Source organism: Sinocyclocheilus grahami, unplaced genomic scaffold (assembly GCF_001515645.1).
Source record: "Sinocyclocheilus grahami isolate Dianchi unplaced genomic scaffold, SAMN03320097.WGS_v1.1 scaffold437.1, whole genome shotgun sequence".
NCBI classification, from domain to species: Eukaryota; Metazoa; Chordata; class Actinopteri; order Cypriniformes; family Cyprinidae; genus Sinocyclocheilus; species Sinocyclocheilus grahami.
The window spans coordinates 212,650-230,786 of NW_015505616.1; the positions used below are offsets into that span (position 1 = coordinate 212,650).

Below are 18,137 nucleotides of genomic sequence, written 5' to 3' on the forward strand. Positions count from 1 at the left end.
ATGTCATTTTTAATGCAAATATGACATTATTTGACCTAACCCTACCCCTAACCATAGCCCATAACAAAGACATCTCAAACAATGTCATCTTTGCATTAAAAATTACATAACTGAGCGAATGACACTTAATGACAGTTGTCATAAACATGCATAAAACCTCCTTCATATTCATGACATGTGTCATGTCATGATTATGAAGGTGTCATGTCAGTCTTATGCACACCCCTTCAAGTAAAGTGTTACCAAAAGTTCTCTCACCATAGTATGATATGTAAATATGTTACACATCTAAGGTCAAGGAAGTGCATTCTCTGAGCATTTCCTGTTTCAAAAGGTCGGAAGTAGTGTACAGACTGTCTGGCGAATCGCGATAACATTAAAACTAAAAATACTGAAAAGACGGTCTAATGGGAAGGGGATCACATTATGGAAGACAAGGTTTGGTATTTAAATTTTTTCATCAGTAAGGCATTTTCAGAGTGTTGAGAAGATATGCTTAATATGCTTACTTTCACATCCGGCCCTGGTGTGAAGATATGATGTCACTAAACGATTTTAGTGTTGTAGAGTTGTAGTTGTGATGTATTCAGGTTATTAAGCAGTATGTGACAGGTTAGCATGATGTGAAGAGCACCAGTGGGAGATGCTGGACAGTGTGACTGTAGCTGTTTGGAAAGCTTGGGTCATTAGGGAGTTGTTTGTGGATGGCTAAGAGCGTCTGGTTCGCTGATGATTGCTCTAAATGGATGGCACCTCAATAAAATAAATTGTCAACACACACACACACTGCATGCTTATTATGAGCCAAGACCTGCATTGGTTAATTGTTACTATAGTGTAAGTAGTGAAGTCTCAATGGGGTTTAGGGCGGCAACAAAAATGTATCTCAGCCAAAGGGCCAATAACAGAAAACACTAGCAAAAATATATAGTGTATTTTTTTTTCTCTTTTGCAAATAAGGGATCTCAAACATTCAGTGGGTACGGAAAGTATTCAGACCCCCTTAAAGTTTTCACTCTTTGTTATATTGCAGCCATTTGCTAAAATCATTTAAGTTAATTTTTTTTCCTCATTAATGTACACACAGCACCCCATATTGATAGAAAACCACAGAATTGTTGACATTTTTCCAGATTTATTAAAAAAGAAAAACTGAAATATCACATATGACCCTTTGCTCAGTATTTAGTAGAAGCACCCTTTTGATCTAATACAGCCATGAGTCTTTTTGGGAAAGATGCAACAAGTTTTTCACACCTGGATTTGGGGATCCTCTGCCATTCCTCCTTGCAGATCCTCTCCAGTAAAATATTGAAACAACTGATGTATTGTTCGAAAAATATTGCTCTAGAATCATTTGGAAATCACAAGCATTTCTTTTGCACTATGATTTGTTTGCCTCTTGGTTTGACGTCTGATCATTACTGTAACATTAATACGTTTTTAAGTATCCAAAGGTGTTCAGATACTGTTTTGGACCATGTATAAGCAAAAAGTAAATTCCTTAAAGCAATTCAACAAAAAGGAAAAATATAAATAAATAAATTGAATTGTTTGGAGCAGCATGCTTCAGTAAAGGGCCTTGAATACAAGAGTTTCTTAACATTTACAGGATGCACTTCCTCAGCTCAACCTGCTTCTCTAAATAAACACTGCGGCTTTGCCAAATTCACACTTGGCCGAGTGAGGTATTGCACACATGACTGAAGACATCACAAACAAACACATTCCAAATATTCAGCCCAGTTACACAAATACACCACAGCATAGGCCTATGCCTGATTATTCAGCTTTCTAGCTAACACTCATCTCGTCTATAATGTGACATGTAAATACTTTGAAGCATACCAGTTTCACGGTTGCAAAATACCCTTTTACCCAGTCTAATGTCGTAACAAACTAAGCAGAACTAGCCTTATCTACATAGCGTTTCATTTGAGACAATCACAAGGAATTTTTTTTTTAACTGAGTTAACCTTTTATTGATCAGTGGAAGTGATTCAAATATTGAAACAATTGATGTATTGTTCGAAAAATATTGCTCTAGAATCATTTGGAAATCACAAGCATTTCTTTTGCACTATGATTTGTTTGCCTCTTGGTTTGACGTCTGATCATTACTGTAACATTAATACATTTTTAAGTATCCAGAGGTGTTCAGATACTGTTTTGGACCATGTATAAGCAAAAAGTAAATTCCTTAAAGCAATTCAACAAAAAGGAAAAATATAAATAAATAAATTGAATTGTTTGGAGCAGCATGCTTCAGTAAAGGGCCTTGAATACAAGAGTTTCTTAACATTTACTTCAGCCACTACAGGATGCACTTCCTCAGCCCAACCTGCTTCTCTAAATAAACACTACGGCTTTGCCAAATTCACACTTGGCCGAGTGAGGTATTGCACACATGACTGAAGACATCACAAACAAACACATTCCAAATATTCAGCCCAGTTAGACAAATACACCACAGCATAGGCCTATGCCTGATTATTCAGCTTTCTAGCTAACACTCATCTCGTCTATAATGTGACATGTAAATACTTTGAAGCATACCAGTTTCAAGGTTGCAAAATACCCTTTTACCCAGTCTAATGTCGTAACAAACTAAGCAGAACTAGCCTTATCTACATAGCGTTTCATTTGAGACAATCACAAGGAATTTTTTTTTAACTGAGTTAACCTTTTATTGATCAGTGGAAGTGATTCATTAGACTTTAACACTCACTAACAGAGAGAACTCCAGAGAATGGTGTTACACTCTTAAAAATAAAGGTGCTTCAAAAGGTTCTTCAAGCGATGCCATAGAAGAACCAATTTTGGTTCCACAAAGAACCATCCAGTCAAAGGTTCTTTAAAGAACCATCTCTTTCTTACCTTTTTATAATCTGAAGAACCTTCTTTCGCCACAAAGAACCTTTTGTCAAACAGAAAGGTTCTTCAGATGTTAAAGGTTCTTTATGGAACCATTTAGACAAAAAGGTTCTTCTATGGCATCGTGAAGCACCTTTATTTTTAAGAGTGTAGGAGCAGGCAAGCCATGCCCTATAAAACCCACTACTTCGACTGGGTGGTAGAAATGTGACAGTAGAAATTGCTATGCCGCTTATGCAGTGGTAGATATATTTGTGCTATTATCTGTTGGCAAGACTGCTTTACAATGTCTCTACATGTGATAGTGTTGAAACATGTTGTAATGCGGAATACAGAGCAGGACGTGTTCCAATCAAGTCAAGATGAAGAACAAGTTGCCCCATTAATTAAAGTGCAGGAACAAATGTACGAAATTGGATATTTCTGATATTTTCTGTTTATTAATGTGAAGCTACAGAACAATCTTTAGTCTAAATAAAGCACTAAATAAATAAAGGTGAACTGGCTTGACTATACTACAGCCCCAGCAACATCAAACAGGACTCCAATCTGAATTCATAGTTGTTTTTGTTTTTTTGCATAATCTAATGGTATTTTGTATGTTTCTATTCTTTAAAAAAGAGTTTCTGTCCATCAAACATAAAATAATCAAAGATAAAGTACCTTTGAAAATGAAAATTCACTGGATTATTCAAAAGACGACAACATGTTTTTGTCACAGAATTTTCGGCTAAAATAATTATAGTTTGATCATGCATTGTATACTGTTACAATGATCTCAAATTACCCATATCATGAAATTGCCCAACCCTACCACACACACACTCACTGTGCTCCGATTGATAAAAAAAAAGGAGATGTTTCTGTTTTTTTGTTTCTGGAGATGCCCACAAATGACATAAATAAATGCACAATTTTAACGTCTTCACAGGTGAGCCAAGAAAATTTGACCCAACATTTAAAGGCCCGATTTATAACAGGTGAGACAACCTTTATAAGCCAAATGTAATGATTAGAAACCATTTACATATGTATCTGAGACCAGTGTTAGTGTCATTTATTATACTATTATAGTTTTTGTTAATATTTTGAATTAGATTTTATTTTATTTATTATTTTATTTATTTTCTGTTTTCACTTTAATTTTAAAGTCTTAGTTTTTTTGTATTTTTGTTATTTTATGTTTATATAGTATTTATTTAATGATTTTTATTTGTAAGTTTTAGATTATTTTGTTTATTTTATTTCAGTTATTTTAGCACTTAAACTAAATAAAAATGAGAAATGTTGCAACTAAGTGAAATAAAATCTTTTTGTATATTTTATTTCAGTTAATGTTCATGATGTAATTTTTTTTTTCAGGAAATCATGTTTTTTTGTAATGGTTTTATTTTTAGCTAATGATATTAACCCTGTCTGAGACACATCTAATGGCAATGATTCTTTTAAACTTTTTCACATTTATGTAATCTCATAAACTTCCATGTCATGATTTGTGTAGTGGCACTGAATGTGTGTGCTTTTCTTGGTGAACAGGGGCTGCACAGACATTCTCTGTTGTATCCTGTTCATCTTGGCCTTGCTGGGCTACTTTGCAGTTGGGATTCTGGGTAAGTTTCAGCCTATTCATTTTCACATTTCTATGCCCAGTGCCATGTAGATGGGCAGAAAGTATTAAACCGTTTCCATTTCCAAAGACAAGTCTTTCCATACTGACAGTGTTGTATCTTTTGTTATAGCATGGTCTCAAGGTGACCCTCGGAAAGTGATTTACCCGACAGACAGTAAGGGTCAGTTTTGTGGACAGGTCGGCTCCCCACTTGAGTGAGTAAAGCTGTTTCTTTGAAAACTCACTTAGACATGACTTTAAATGCAGTTCTGTGGTTAAATTGTGAAATAGGTTCTTAGTCAGACGTATCTTTCTTGGCTTAATCTGTCTGAATAATCAGGAAGAAGCCCCTGCTGTTCTACTTCAACATCATGAAGTGTGCCAGTCCTCTGGTCCTGCTGGAGTTTCAGTGTCCCACCACTCAGGTTTGGCACAGTTTCGGTTAACCTCTTTTTGCAGTACCATATGTATCTGTAGTGTTTGTCGCACACACTGGCAATACAGCATGCTATAGCACTTTTGTTTTTATGTTCATTTGTCAGATCTGTGTGGAGAGATGTCCCGATAAATTCATGACTTTACTGAAAGCGTTACAAAATGAAGAAGATAGGGAATACTACAAGCAATTCTGCAAGGAGGGAGTAGACATGAGAAAGGTGAGTTCTGGACAGGAAACGTTTTTGCCTTGAATTCCCAGTAAGAATTAAGATACCATGATAAAAAGGATTAAAAAAGATCACATTTTGGTCATACTGCCCCTGCCTAGTTTTAGTAATACATGGATTTCAAGATCCTTGAGCAGCACGCTTAATCCTAAATTGCTTCACAGAAAGATGCCCTTCTTTTTTCCAGAGAGCTCCTGAAATCCTGAAGGATGGCTTGTGCCCTTCAATACTCACACCTAGCAAGAATTGTAAGCCTTTGCATCTTTCAAAACATGTTTGGGATATCATATAAATTACAATTTAAGTTCTGTTACATTAAAATGATGAACTTCACCCTGTGTTTCAGTCACACGGAGATGCTTGCCCGCTCTAGAGACCTTGAAAGGTGGTGTTGTTGTGGTCGGCAACGAAACGACGTTCAGAGATGATTATGCAGGAGAAAATATAAATGCAACAGATCTCCTTGAAGCCTCAAAGTTAGTAATATTATTTGTTAGTTAGTATCTGTTTGTGTTTGTGCTTTATATTTAATATAATCAGTGTTATTTTAGTATAATTGAGATACTGGTAACACGTTAGTTTAGGGACCAATTCTCACTATGAACTAGTTGCTTATTAGCATGCATATTACTAGTATATTGACTGTTTATTAGTACTCATAAAACACATATTAATGCCTTATTCTGCATGAACATATTCTACATCCCTTAATCCTACCCCATACCTAAACATAACAACTACCCTACTAACTATTAATAAGCAGCAAATTAGAAGTAAAATAAAGTTTATAGTGATAATTGGTCCCAAAACTAAGTGTGACCGAGATGCTATTATAATATTTAATATTTTTAATTTGTTTTTATTTTGACATTTTCGGCTTTCATTTTAATTTTAGTTATAGTCATTTTGTTGAGTGTTTTTGTCAGTTTATTTTTATGTCTGTATACTTTATATTCATTTTTATTCATTTAAAACTAGCTTAATTTGGCAACAAACTGAAATGCTAAATTTTTAATGCATTTCATTTCAGGTGACGATAATATAATAATATTATATAATGTAATATAATAACGCTGAATATAATATTATTGTGTTAGATAATATTCTATAAAATATTATGTGAATCATATTGAAATATAATCACATTGATTATAATTAATACATATTTTTGATTTTTGCAGGAAATCCAATGCTGTAGTTGAGGCTCGGGCGGTAGCCATGAGGATCTTTGAGGACTATACTCAGTCCTGGCACTGGATACTCCTGTAAGCGTGTGAAATTCTAGGTTCATTTTATTCCCTCTATTCAGTGTTTTTGTTTATGGATGTCAGATTTAGTGTTAGTGAGTTCTAATGTTTACTAGACGAATTGCACTAGCATTGGTCAAATCTCTGTGTGGTCTTTTTCAGTGGCTTGGTGATCGCCATGCTGGTCAGTCTGATCTTTATTCTCCTCTTGCGTTGTCTGGCTGGAGTCATGGTCTGGGTTATGATCATCATGGTCATCATTGTTATTGGATACGGTAAGGGTGTCTACAGCTCTCAAAAAACACTGTGTCTACATCTGCTGTTTACCCTTAACACATTTATAGTAATACCCTTAAAGAGAAAATACATTAAAAAAATATTTTGCTTCAAGAAATTGAAGCCTGTTTTTAGGAACATTAAGCATTGTGACATTAAGACTCTCATTATCATCATTGATGATTTTCATTCGATTTCCAATTCTGTATTGTAGTAATGTCATATTTTACTGTAAGACTCAAAATAGTGTAATATTGAATAGTATTTGTAAATATTTAATTCATGTTTATCCCCTCTCCTGATTCTCCTCAGGTATTTTCCATTGTTACATGCAGTACGCCAGTCTGAAAGGACAGGCCGGTTCTGACGTCACTATCAAGGATCTGGGACTACAGACTGACTTCTCTGTGTACTTACAGATTCAGCAGACCTGGCTTGCCTTCAGTGAGTTTTTATATCAATTATGTCAGTTATGTGCAGTACAAAAATTAATGCACTACCATTCAGAAGTTTGAGATCAGTAAGATTTTTGAATGTTTTTGAAAGAATGCTGCATGTATTTGATCAAAAATACAGTAAAAATAGTAATATTATGAAATATTATTACGATATTATGAAATGTAATAATAATAGTTAAAATAATTGTTTTCTATTTTAATATGTATATACATTTTTTATTTTACATTACTCCAGTCTTCAGTGTCACATGATCCTTTAGAAATAATTCTTTTTCACTTTTGATTAATTTTATGCATCCTCGCTAAAATAAAACTATTAATTATTTTTAAAAAACGTACTTAGTGCCCCTATTATGCCATTTTTACGGTTCCTAATATTGTTTTGGGAGTCTCCTACAATAGGATTACATGCATGCAAGGTCAAAAAACGCTTTCGTTTTCTCAAAATATGCATTTAATATCACCTCATTTTCCAGCGATTCTCAAACGATTCGTTCGAAGCAGTTCTAAGATTCAGGCTCTCTAAACCCCTCCTTTCCGTGAGCCTGCTCTGCTCTGATTGGTCAGATGGTCCAGTCTGTTGTGATTGGTCTATGGCGTACAGCGCGTTTTGGAAACAATACGCCTATTTCAATAGTTCTGTATTCTGAACGCTCTAAAGAAAATATAAACATCTATTATTTATCATACTTACAGGTTGTGATTCAGTGGAGCAGCTGATCCAAATAAACAGGATACTGATCCGTCTTTCAACAGCAAGTGTTTTGTGAATCCTGCGTTGAACTCCCCGAGATTAGAGAAGCAGTCGTCACTAGAATGACGTGTTTGTGGGCGGGGTCAAGTTGTTCTCGGCCGGCCAATGTAGAACATAGTTTTATGCAAATGTGTTATTTATTGTGCACTTTCAGCTTTACAACTTTGCAGATCATTTACATTCACATACAGCTACATTACACACTGCATGAAAGGCAATACTGGAAATGGCATAATAGGGGCACTTTAAGGTAATGTAGGTATACATACATATAAATGAAATAAATAAATATATGTAACATTAAATCTTTCTTCAAGTAGGTATCAATTTGTGCACTTAAATGAACGATAATATGGACCTGCATTCTTTGTCACTTTTAGTTTTCATGACATTCTACTCTGTCCTGTCCCCCTTTGTCGCCACACAGTGATTATCCTGTGTATTGTGGAAGCGGTCATCATCCTTCTCCTCATCTTCCTCAGGAAGAGGCTCCTCATTGCTATTGCTCTCATCAAAGAGGCCAGCAAGTCAGTCTACCTTCTTACTGTAGAGCAATCAGTTTAGACGCGTTGCTGGCGTTGTTTGGTCTCATATTCCATTGCTTTCTTTGGGTACTCTAATAACATTAGCAGTTAAACAGCAGTGTGTTTCTCAGTGTGATGGATTAACTGTAGCTTAAAGTCATGAAATAATAATTAGGTTAACTGGGAGTGTTAGACAGGAAGCCCTAATAACCACATCTATTTTTCAGGGCCATCGGTCATGTGATGTCATCACTGTTCTACCCACTGCTGACGTTTGCCCTACTGTTTTTGGTCATCGCATACTGGGCCATCACCGCTGTGTATCCTAAAGAAAACCTAGACATAGGCATCAATAACTTCAATTGTTCACTGTTGGTATTTTGCGGTTTCATTACCCTAAATGTTGATAAAATGTGAATGTAATGTGTTAAATTAGGTTTCACGCAAACAGGATATCCTTAACTATTGATTAGGTTTTTGTCCACTTCCAGTGAGCCAGTATACAAGGTTTTCAATACAACTGAGTGCATGTATTCCAGAGACACCTGCAAGCCTGAGGTTAGTGTCTTTTAATGCTAACTTTGCAATGTCTCTACATAAACGTCAGTTTTATTTAGCATTATGTTGAACAGTAGTGTATGTCTTATTTGCTATAGCATATTTGACAGATCAATGCTTGATAAAATGCATACATTTCATAAAGTTGCATTGATTTAATTCTCTCCACAGACTTTCAACAGCTCAAATGTCACCACTGAATGTCCTGATGCTGAGTGTCTGTTTGCGTTTTATGGAGGAGAGACATTATACCACAAGTACCTGATTCTGTTCCAGTTCTATAATTTATTCCTCTTCTTCTGGTGTGCCAACTTCGTGACAGCATTGGGCCAGGTCACACTGGCTGGGGCCTTTGCCTCCTACTACTGGGCATTCAAAAAGCCTGACGACATCCCAGCTTACCCTGTCTTCAACTCTTTAGGACGGGCCCTCAGGTGTGTGACTAGAGAAATAGTTGCCTTTGTTTAGCACATTTTGCAAAAATCCTTCTCGTAAAACATTACATTTTGGTGTGCTCTATATCGCTCACTTATTTTCAGGTATCACACTGGCTCTCTGGCATTCGGTTCCCTCATTCTTGCCATCGTTCAGGTCATCAGGGTCATATTGGAGTATCTGGATCAGAAGCTGAAAGGTCTCACTACTTCAGTGTTTTCATTCTTCTTCAGTAGATGTGCCTTTGGAAAATATTTAGTACCCCTTCACTTTTAACTTTTATACACTGGACTTATTCAAGAAATAGACCAATATTTCATATACATTCAGTCATCTTTCTTACCTTGATGTTGATCACAACCAGTATGATTGATAAAACAACAATAAAACAATGCTGAACAATGTATTGTGATTGGTTATGAAAAAGCAAGAGCTAATGAGGTTGGGCATCAGTTTTTTTCTTGTTGGTGCTTGCCAAGGCACTAGTCAATTTATGGTGTTTTGTTCAGAAAAGAGCAACTTGGAAAATCAAATTTTGTGTTTCACTTGACGAAAGTCAGTCATACAGGTTTGGACATGACACTGTTTTCATTTTTTGAGTAAATTATTTTTTAAATGCCATAAAGTCAGGAAGAAAATCTATCAAACACAAAGAGAATCATAGAATCGTAGAAAATGTAGAAAGAATCAGGTATCATATCAGCTCAGATGCACCCCGTTTCTTTTCATTATTTTAAAATGTCTTTTGAACTTGATTCTGTTCCACTTTTGGCAAATAATACATGCTGACTGACAACAAGAAATGAATAATGAAATGATAATGGAATACATCATCCTTTGCATTCTGTCTGTTATATGCATTTGAATCTTGATTTACTTCCTCCAGGTGCCCAGAATAAATGTGCAAAATTCCTGCTCAGCTGCCTAAAGTGCTGCTTCTGGTGTCTGGAGAAATGCATCAAGTTTCTGAACAGAAACGCCTATATTATGGTACATTTTCATTTCCCTCTTGATAATGTTTTGACCTTCTGTGGATTGTTGCTGGCTAGGGAGCATCATTAGTGCGTGTTTAGTGATGTAGTGCTCAAAAACATAATTGCTGAAACTTGGGGCATATTCTCTTTTCAGGTGGCAATATATGGTAAAAATTTCTGTACGTCTGCCAAGGATGCCTTCTTCCTCCTGATGAGGAACATTGTCCGGTGAGTGTTAAACTTAAAGGGATAGTTCACCCAAAAATTTGACGTTTATCTGCTTACCCCCAGGGCATCTAAGATGTAGGTGACTTTGTTTCTTCAGTAGAACACAAACGAAGATTTTTAACTCAAACCGTTGCAGTCTGTCACTCATATAATGGAAGTGAATGGGAATCTCGGCCATTGACACTCCTAATTGAGATAGATGTAGATAGAGTGTCAATGGTCCATTTGAGAGATAGGTGGAGGTAATACAGTCTGTGATCCGCCATAAGGCAAGAAGAAGAAAAAGACGTGTCACGTGCCGGCTGCTGAGACAGTTTGGACACTGCGGTGAATCAGAGGTAAAAAACTATATAAATACTGTTCAGTTTCTTGCACAGACTGATCGTTTCGTGTCTTTACTCATCAATGTATCGTCATGAGCCGCAGGGTTTAATTTGGTTTTGTTAGTGTATGTTTTTTTGACTCTCAAAACCGTGATTCCCATTCACTTCCATTATATGACTGACAGACTGCACCGGTTTGTGTTAAAAATCTTTGTTTGTGTTCTACTGAAGAAACAAAGTCACCTACATCTTGGATGCCCTGGGGGTAAGCAGATAAACATCACATTTTCATTTTTGGGTGAACTATCCCTTTATTCTAAATCTTTTAGTCAGTGTTTTGTGTGAATAAACACAATAAACAGTCCAAATTGAAATGTTTTTACTTAACTTGTTTTCTAGTGTGGCAGTTCTTGACAAAGTTACAGACTTCCTCTTATTTTTGGGCAAACTCCTCGTCGTTGGAATTGTGGGTGAGTGATTTGGTCAATCAGATGTTAAGTGAATCCAGAGGTTACTTGCGTGGAACTGACTTCTCACTTTCCAGCTCACCAATGTAAAACAGCATGCACTAACTGTTTCTTCTTCCTCTTTTCAGGGATTTGTTCTTTCTTCTTTTTCACGGGCAAGATTAAAATAGTGGAGGATGCTGCTCCATCCCTTAATTATTACTGGGTGCCTATATTGGTGAGCGATCTTGAGTTTTATCAATCCAGCAAAACCAGATTTTCCATCTGCAGTATCAATTTTCCAGATTGTAATAATTACATATCTCTTCATTTACAGACTGTGGTGTTTGGTGCCTATCTGATTGCTCATGGCTTTTTTAGCGTATACGCTATGTGTGTGGACACACTCTTCCTCTGTTTCTGTAAGTGTGAAGCAGCTTTATTTATTTCATGAGAAAATATGTAATGAACAAATCTGAACAAGTTGTTCATTTGTTGGCTGAGTAACAAAACAAGGATTCTGATAACAGCAGCTGTTGTGTTAGATTTTATTGGGTGTTGAGGAATAAGTTTCACAGATGTTCAACTTTTACCACTCAACTTCAACAGCTAAGCACATTTGCAGCACTCAAACCGCCCTCTTTCCTTTCCTTTAAATGTTGTTCTTTTCTGTAATGCAATAGAGAGCAACAGTGACCACCAACTGGATTTACCCTTCATTTTCTCTATATTCATTTTTAAAAAATCAATAAAGAGTTACAAACCTTGAACCAAACCAACCAGCTCTGAGACACATTGCAATATTACAAACTTTAATTCCAAGCAAAAACATGAAGTCTTGTGCTTTTTTCAATTTGTGTGTGAGGCAATGAACTGTTCATCCCATGAAGCTTTGCAAAATATGCAGTTGATTCAGAAAAGACAATATAATATGAAATTATCTACAAATATAAAATACATACGTTATATACCAGACCATATACAAATATATACCATACATATAAGTTATATACCATACCATGATATAACCATATATACCATACATCAGTTTTTTGAGAGTGTAGTGAGAACTGATTTTGTCTTCCACAATGCTTCATAGGAGTGGGCCATCACTGCTCATTCCCATTTCCATGGTAACAGTGACTTCTCTGATTGGTGGAGCTTTTTTCAGGATCATAGGTTATGTAATTCTCAGTTGGCTATTAAATACGTTTTTTTAAATCATATTTATGGCTTCTACAGAAGCACATATCATTGCTTCCTCAGAGCTCACAGTTTGACTTTAAGGTGTATTTCTATATGGAGAAAATAACTGGGATTTTTACTTGTGGGACCCACTGTTGACATATCTGCATATCACAGATGCTTACAGGGGCTTTTGGCTTGCTTCATGTCTAACCATTTCCTTTCTTTCTCTCTCTCTCTCTCTTTTTCTCTCTTCAACATGATTTTGTCCAATCATGTCCTTGTGCTCCTTTCTGCTACGTGCTCTCTCAAAACACTAACATTTAAAAATAACCGTCACTCGCAAACACAAACTCAAGGCGAAGATCTGGAGAGAAATGACGGTTCTTCCGACAAACCGTTTTTCATGTCCACTGAGCTGCACCAGATTTTGTCAATCGAAAAAAGCACAGAGGAGACGGACCATGCCGAGGTACCTGTCATACAGGTGCAAGCTGAGGAGGAAGTCCCGCTGCAGGAGAATGGAGAGGTGCAGCTTAAACAGCAGGACATTCTGAAGCTGGAGCAAGAAGAAGAGACGCCACTAAACCAGGAAACGCACATTGAAGAGCTGCCCCAAGAAACACAACCTCCAGAGGCACCCGCAGCCGACGAGGAGAAACCCGAAGAGCAGGTTACAACGCAAGAGCCTGAACTGCCACAAGTGACCCCAAAACAAAACGGACCCCAAGAGGTGGACGCTGAGGACAAGGAGGAGCAGGTGGCCCAACCTCAAGCAGGACCACCACAGGCCGAGAACCAACAAGAACAGGAACCAGAGGAGCCGAAGCCTCAAGAAAACGGACCTCAAGAGAGCGAGACCCTGCTCACCCCTCAGGAGTAGCTCATTGAAGGTGGATTCGTGAAACGTTTCAGAGAAGCCTACTGATTTGGGAAATGGTGCACTTTGGTGGCTTTGATAAGCCATTAGTATACACTGGAAAGTACCACCTTCATTCACATCATAATGTTTACTCAATCAATCAATTTTGAGAACTGTCTCTTAATAAATAATCACTGGTTGTAATGGATGGCATGACACAAAGTAGGACAGAAACAGGCTTGTTCTCAAAGTATGAGCTGTTTCATTGACAATTGGTTGCGTGGACCTAAACCCCATTAGCTATGCCTACATAGCACTTGTAGAATGTGACTGTGTTTGTGTTTTATGTAGAACGTTTTAATGTAAGGACATATAAAAGTGTAATGTAGGTGCTTGACTTGTGCCTAATTATTGTTACTTATCAATGTCTTAATCATATTGAAGAATGCAAAAAGATTTTGCAGTATCGCTATGTTTACAGCAACAACAAAAACAACAACAAAAAAACACATCTGTTTACAGTGATACCAGCCAAGACCAAACAATGTCATTTTGTAAGAATTTGTGCAAATGTATCTGAAAATGGTGTTAATTTTATGCCTAATGTGATCATTTTATGGTGCAGATTAACAAAAAAATTAATAAAAATGGTATCGAAAGCAAGTCAACTTAAAAACAAAACAATCAAAGAAAGAAAAAAAGATTAACACCCTTATATTTTGGTCTGCTGTGACTGATTATTGTATCGACAGATTGCAACCTTTTCAATGCCTGATATTTGTCGCTGTTTGCCACTCTGTTGCCTCTTTTTCTACCTCTGTGCTTCACTTTTCTCAATCTTTGCATGTTGGTAATGTGATCTCCCAGTGCTTTAATAAACTGAACTCTCTCTTTGTTGAGATCTCAAGCCTTTTTTTTGCTTTCAAGGCTCTGCTTCAATTGTTGGCATTTATACTTATGGCACACGTTTCCTATTAAGATTATGCTGTTTTTTTTGTCTCAACCCAAATTATTCCAACAGTGGAGGATCTCGAGCGCAATGATGGCACAGCAGACAGACCATACTTCATGCCAGAGAGACTGCTGTCCATCCTCAAGAAGTCCAATGAGGGGGTGAAAACAGTGGACTAAGGAAAGAAGAAAAGATTGTTAGAAAAACACACAAAGTGTAGGGACAGAAAAATAGAGAGACCTGCCATACTTGCACTGATTTTATAGCTCAGGCACCAGTGAGTAATACCAGTCATTACAGCCAAAAGTGTTTTATATTTGTTATGTGGTTTTGTATTTGTATATATTATGCTTTATTAGACTAGGCACAACTGTCCTAATATCTTTTTCAGTTTCCTTTGAATGTCTAATGTGTTACTGCATTACTTTAAATGCATTGTTCTCGTGATGGCAGGGTTTGCGTTTGAAATTGTGATATTTCGTCACAATAATCATAACCATTTATATATATATATATAATCTGACAATGTTTGAATATAATGAAAGCCACTCGTTTTGATATAACAAAATATTTTTACAGTGTTTTTAATGCGTCCATTTGACGCAGCCATTTTTGTGTTACTAGTATTGTTTGTAAATAATTCTGTAACGTCACGAGAGGGAAAAACTAATAAAAATTAATTGGGGCATGAACGTTTCATTTTTTTATTTATTATTATTAACAAGATCAAAATACATGTATGTGACAAACACTATACATGATATAAACAATAAACATTATACATGAAATAATCAATTGCATGAACGTAATGTCGTTTGTTTTCCCGGGCGTTAAACTACGTAACGTACTTAATATTCATGAGCCAGCCAGTTCAGTTACTAGGCAACCAGTAGAAAACAAACGAGGCTCTTGTGGGCAAGGTGATAGTGGAGAAAGCCAACTATAAACACCAAAATAATAAATGTTCATAAAAATGCCCGGCACGTCTATCTCAGAGGACATCGAGCCCCCAACCCACGATGAAATTTCGGAGCTCCAAAGAAAAATTCATCTTCTGAGTAAGTTTTTTTTTACGGATTTCACCGTTTAAGCTGAATCAGTTAACTTAAAACGTGATTATATATTCAGTAATATTGCGGAAGTCGTTGAGTAATAAGTTCTTCCATTGTTTTATTATTTTCTTCATTAAGTATTTATTCTCGAGGATGTCAGTCAGCAGTCAACTTGGATATATTGAATAACAAAGTGGTTTTGTAACTGTTTAATACCTTTGCATTAATTTTAAATGAAACAGCGAGCTCAATAAAATTGTTTACATAAATTTAATATTGCATTACCAAGTTCACATTTTGCTCGATGAATGGTTGTTGTTTTTTCCCCACTGTCCACTAGATGGAGACTATTCGATAGCGCATATTGAAAACTCTCAGTCTGCCAAGAACATAGAAACTATCATGCAGCTGAGACTTGAGAATGCAAACCTGCACAAGAATCAGCCTGAGGTCAGAAAACACACTTAAGTAATATTCAAATTAAACCATCATTTAAAGTATAAGTTGGACATATGTATTCATTCAAATATTGGTCATGGTGTCCAGGGAGATGAACAAGTTATCAAGGATGTTATTCAAGGCCATGGGATGGAGAAAGAATCATTCAGGAACATGTCTGTGAAGGTGAGGTTAAATGATTTTTCCTTAAAGGAATAGTTCACCCAAAAATGAAAAATTGCTGAAAATGTACTCATGCTCCGGCCATCCAAGATGAGGATTGTTTCTTCATGGGAACAGATTTGGAGAAATTTAGCATTACATCGCTTGATCACCAGTGGATCCTCTGCAGTGAATGGGTGCCGTCAGAATGAGAGTCCAAATAGCTCATAAAAACATCACAATGATCCACAAGTAATCTTGTGAAATGCTGTGTGTTGGTAATAAACAAATCCATCAAGACATTTTTAACTTCAAACTGTTGCTTCTGGCTAAAATAGGAGTACTCCATCTATAATATTGCTTTCTCTAGTGAAGAAGTCGTCTCATCTGAATCAGGAGAGAAATATGCACAGATCAAGCATCGCTTACAATCAAAAAACATTCCAAAACAGGTGTTGGTGGATGTTGATGTGAGAGGACAACAGGGGATGGACTTTTTATGGATTATGGATTCGTATTTTGGCAAGAAGCACCAGTTTAACTTTAAAACGCCTTAATGAATTTGTTTCTTACAAACACGCAGCTTTTTATTTCACAAGACGTTAATTGATGGACTGAAGTCGTGTGGATTACTTGTGGATTTGGACTGACGGCACCCATTCACTGCTGAGGGTCCATTGGTGAGCTAGTTGTGTAATGCTAAATTTCTCCAAATCTAGCAAAACAAATTCATCTACATCTTGGGATTCCCTGAAGGTGAGTAAGTTTTAAGCAAATTTTCATTTTTGGGTGAACTATTCCTTTACGGAATTCAATGCATGGATGATCCAATGGGTACTTAATTTATATATATATATAAAAAAAATACATTTCAATTTATAAATATGTGGAATATTTATGAAACAATAATTGAATGTTTTGGACAGTGTGTTTTTTTTATTATTTATAAAAAACATCCATAGCAACAAAATGTGATTATTTTAAAGGGGGAGGGGGGGGGGGTGATTCTTTTCTATACCCACTGTATACATATAATTTGTGGTCCAGAAAGTTGTATTTGACTTTCCTCACTTATAAACAGAAATCTTTGTTGTGCAGGCAGCTCAGATGGTGCTAAAGAAGCAGGTGTGTGATAAAATGAAGAAGCAGAATGCTATGAAACACACCACTCAGACACAGATGCAGCATTTAGAGGACTTGAAGTTCCTGGTGCTGAAGCCACAGAACAGTAGCCCTCTGCCTGACACCCAGAAAGGAGAGGAGGACAAGGTAGAAATTGTCTTTTTTTTTGGGCATTTTGGATGAACGTTGGTGAATCTTAAAAATATGTGTCCAGGATATTATTTTTGTGTGCTTGTTGTATAGAAACTGCGCATTCTGGAAAACAGTTTGGAGAAATCACAGCTGAAATACCATGAAGCGGTGCACATAACGCGAGGATACCGCAAGCTGAAGGAGCACCTACAGGTATCAGAGCAGCTATAGACACAGCTCAATAAACCCACAGAGCACGATACCTCATATAGGTAATTATTAAGCAATTATTTAAAGGACGTTACGATATCACTTACTGTTTTACTGTATTTTTGATCAAATAAATGCAGCCTTGGTAAGCATAAGAGACTTTCAAAAACATAAAAAAAATCTTACCAATCCCAAACCTTTGAAGGTAGTGTATATTATGATAAATGGACATTTCTAATCATCCTCTGTTGTGTTGCTTCAGGAAGAGAGTCTTACATTTCAACCACAGCTGGACAGGATGGAGACAGAGGTCTATTGGCAGACACAAGTGCTCAAAGACCTACAGGTCATGAACAACAACGTTCTCCTCTTCAAGGATGCTGCCAAGGTAAAGCCAAAGCATTTCATGAATAATTGAAAAATGTAATGAGATAATGAAGCAAGCAGATGTGCAAGTACGCCAAGGTAAAGTTCACCCAAATAATGCTGATAGTAATGTGTGTGTGTGTCCAGGCTGAGCTGCAGCTTCAGGAGGAGCAGGTGTACAGAGAGCGCAGAGAAAGAGAAAAAATCCTCTTCCGCTACAAGAAGCAGGCCGAGGAGAGGATGGCTCAGGCAGAGAGGATGAAGAGAAGAGTGAGCATCATCTGC

The 18,137-nt window shown here is 36.6% G+C and overlaps 2 protein-coding genes across 4 annotated transcripts in view; both read left to right on the plus strand.

Annotated features, from left to right (window-relative positions):
• LOC107551912 (choline transporter-like protein 2) overlaps positions 1-14,853 on the plus strand; it is a 21,027-nt gene extending 6,174 nt beyond the window's left edge. The window contains exons 1-22 of one of the 3 annotated variants that reach the window (XM_016233691.1): positions 335-438; positions 3,806-3,854; positions 4,411-4,484; positions 4,614-4,698; positions 4,824-4,908; positions 5,026-5,139; positions 5,336-5,396; positions 5,495-5,624; positions 6,330-6,413; positions 6,558-6,670; positions 6,984-7,115; positions 8,311-8,410; positions 8,635-8,727; positions 8,881-8,965; positions 9,137-9,399; positions 9,505-9,599; positions 10,287-10,390; positions 10,529-10,602; positions 11,325-11,395; positions 11,521-11,609; positions 11,709-11,793; positions 12,916-14,319. In XM_016233691.1, the coding sequence (XP_016089177.1) occupies positions 408-438; positions 3,806-3,854; positions 4,411-4,484; positions 4,614-4,698; positions 4,824-4,908; positions 5,026-5,139; positions 5,336-5,396; positions 5,495-5,624; positions 6,330-6,413; positions 6,558-6,670; positions 6,984-7,115; positions 8,311-8,410; positions 8,635-8,727; positions 8,881-8,965; positions 9,137-9,399; positions 9,505-9,599; positions 10,287-10,390; positions 10,529-10,602; positions 11,325-11,395; positions 11,521-11,609; positions 11,709-11,793; positions 12,916-13,439 (2,541 nt within the window). In that variant the 5' untranslated portion in view covers positions 335-407 and the 3' untranslated portion in view covers positions 13,440-14,319. Of the gene's footprint in view, positions 1-334; positions 439-3,805; positions 3,855-4,410; positions 4,485-4,613; positions 4,699-4,823; positions 4,909-5,025; positions 5,140-5,335; positions 5,397-5,494; positions 5,625-6,329; positions 6,414-6,557; positions 6,671-6,983; positions 7,116-8,310; positions 8,411-8,634; positions 8,728-8,880; positions 8,966-9,136; positions 9,400-9,504; positions 9,600-10,286; positions 10,391-10,528; positions 10,603-11,324; positions 11,396-11,520; positions 11,610-11,708; positions 11,794-12,915; positions 14,320-14,439 lie in introns of those variants that run through there. The other 2 variants (XM_016233692.1, XM_016233690.1) reach the window with 2 other exon arrangements.
• Positions 14,854-15,173: 320 nt separating this feature from the next.
• LOC107551882 (coiled-coil domain-containing protein 151-like) overlaps positions 15,174-18,137 on the plus strand; it is a 15,040-nt gene continuing 12,076 nt past the window's right edge. The window contains exons 1-7 of the mRNA XM_016233646.1: positions 15,174-15,428; positions 15,763-15,872; positions 15,969-16,046; positions 17,121-17,291; positions 17,388-17,489; positions 17,749-17,874; positions 18,000-18,122. Coding sequence (XP_016089132.1) covers positions 15,332-15,428; positions 15,763-15,872; positions 15,969-16,046; positions 17,121-17,291; positions 17,388-17,489; positions 17,749-17,874; positions 18,000-18,122 — 807 coding nt within the window. The 5' untranslated portion in view covers positions 15,174-15,331. The remainder of the gene's footprint in view (positions 15,429-15,762; positions 15,873-15,968; positions 16,047-17,120; positions 17,292-17,387; positions 17,490-17,748; positions 17,875-17,999; positions 18,123-18,137) is intronic.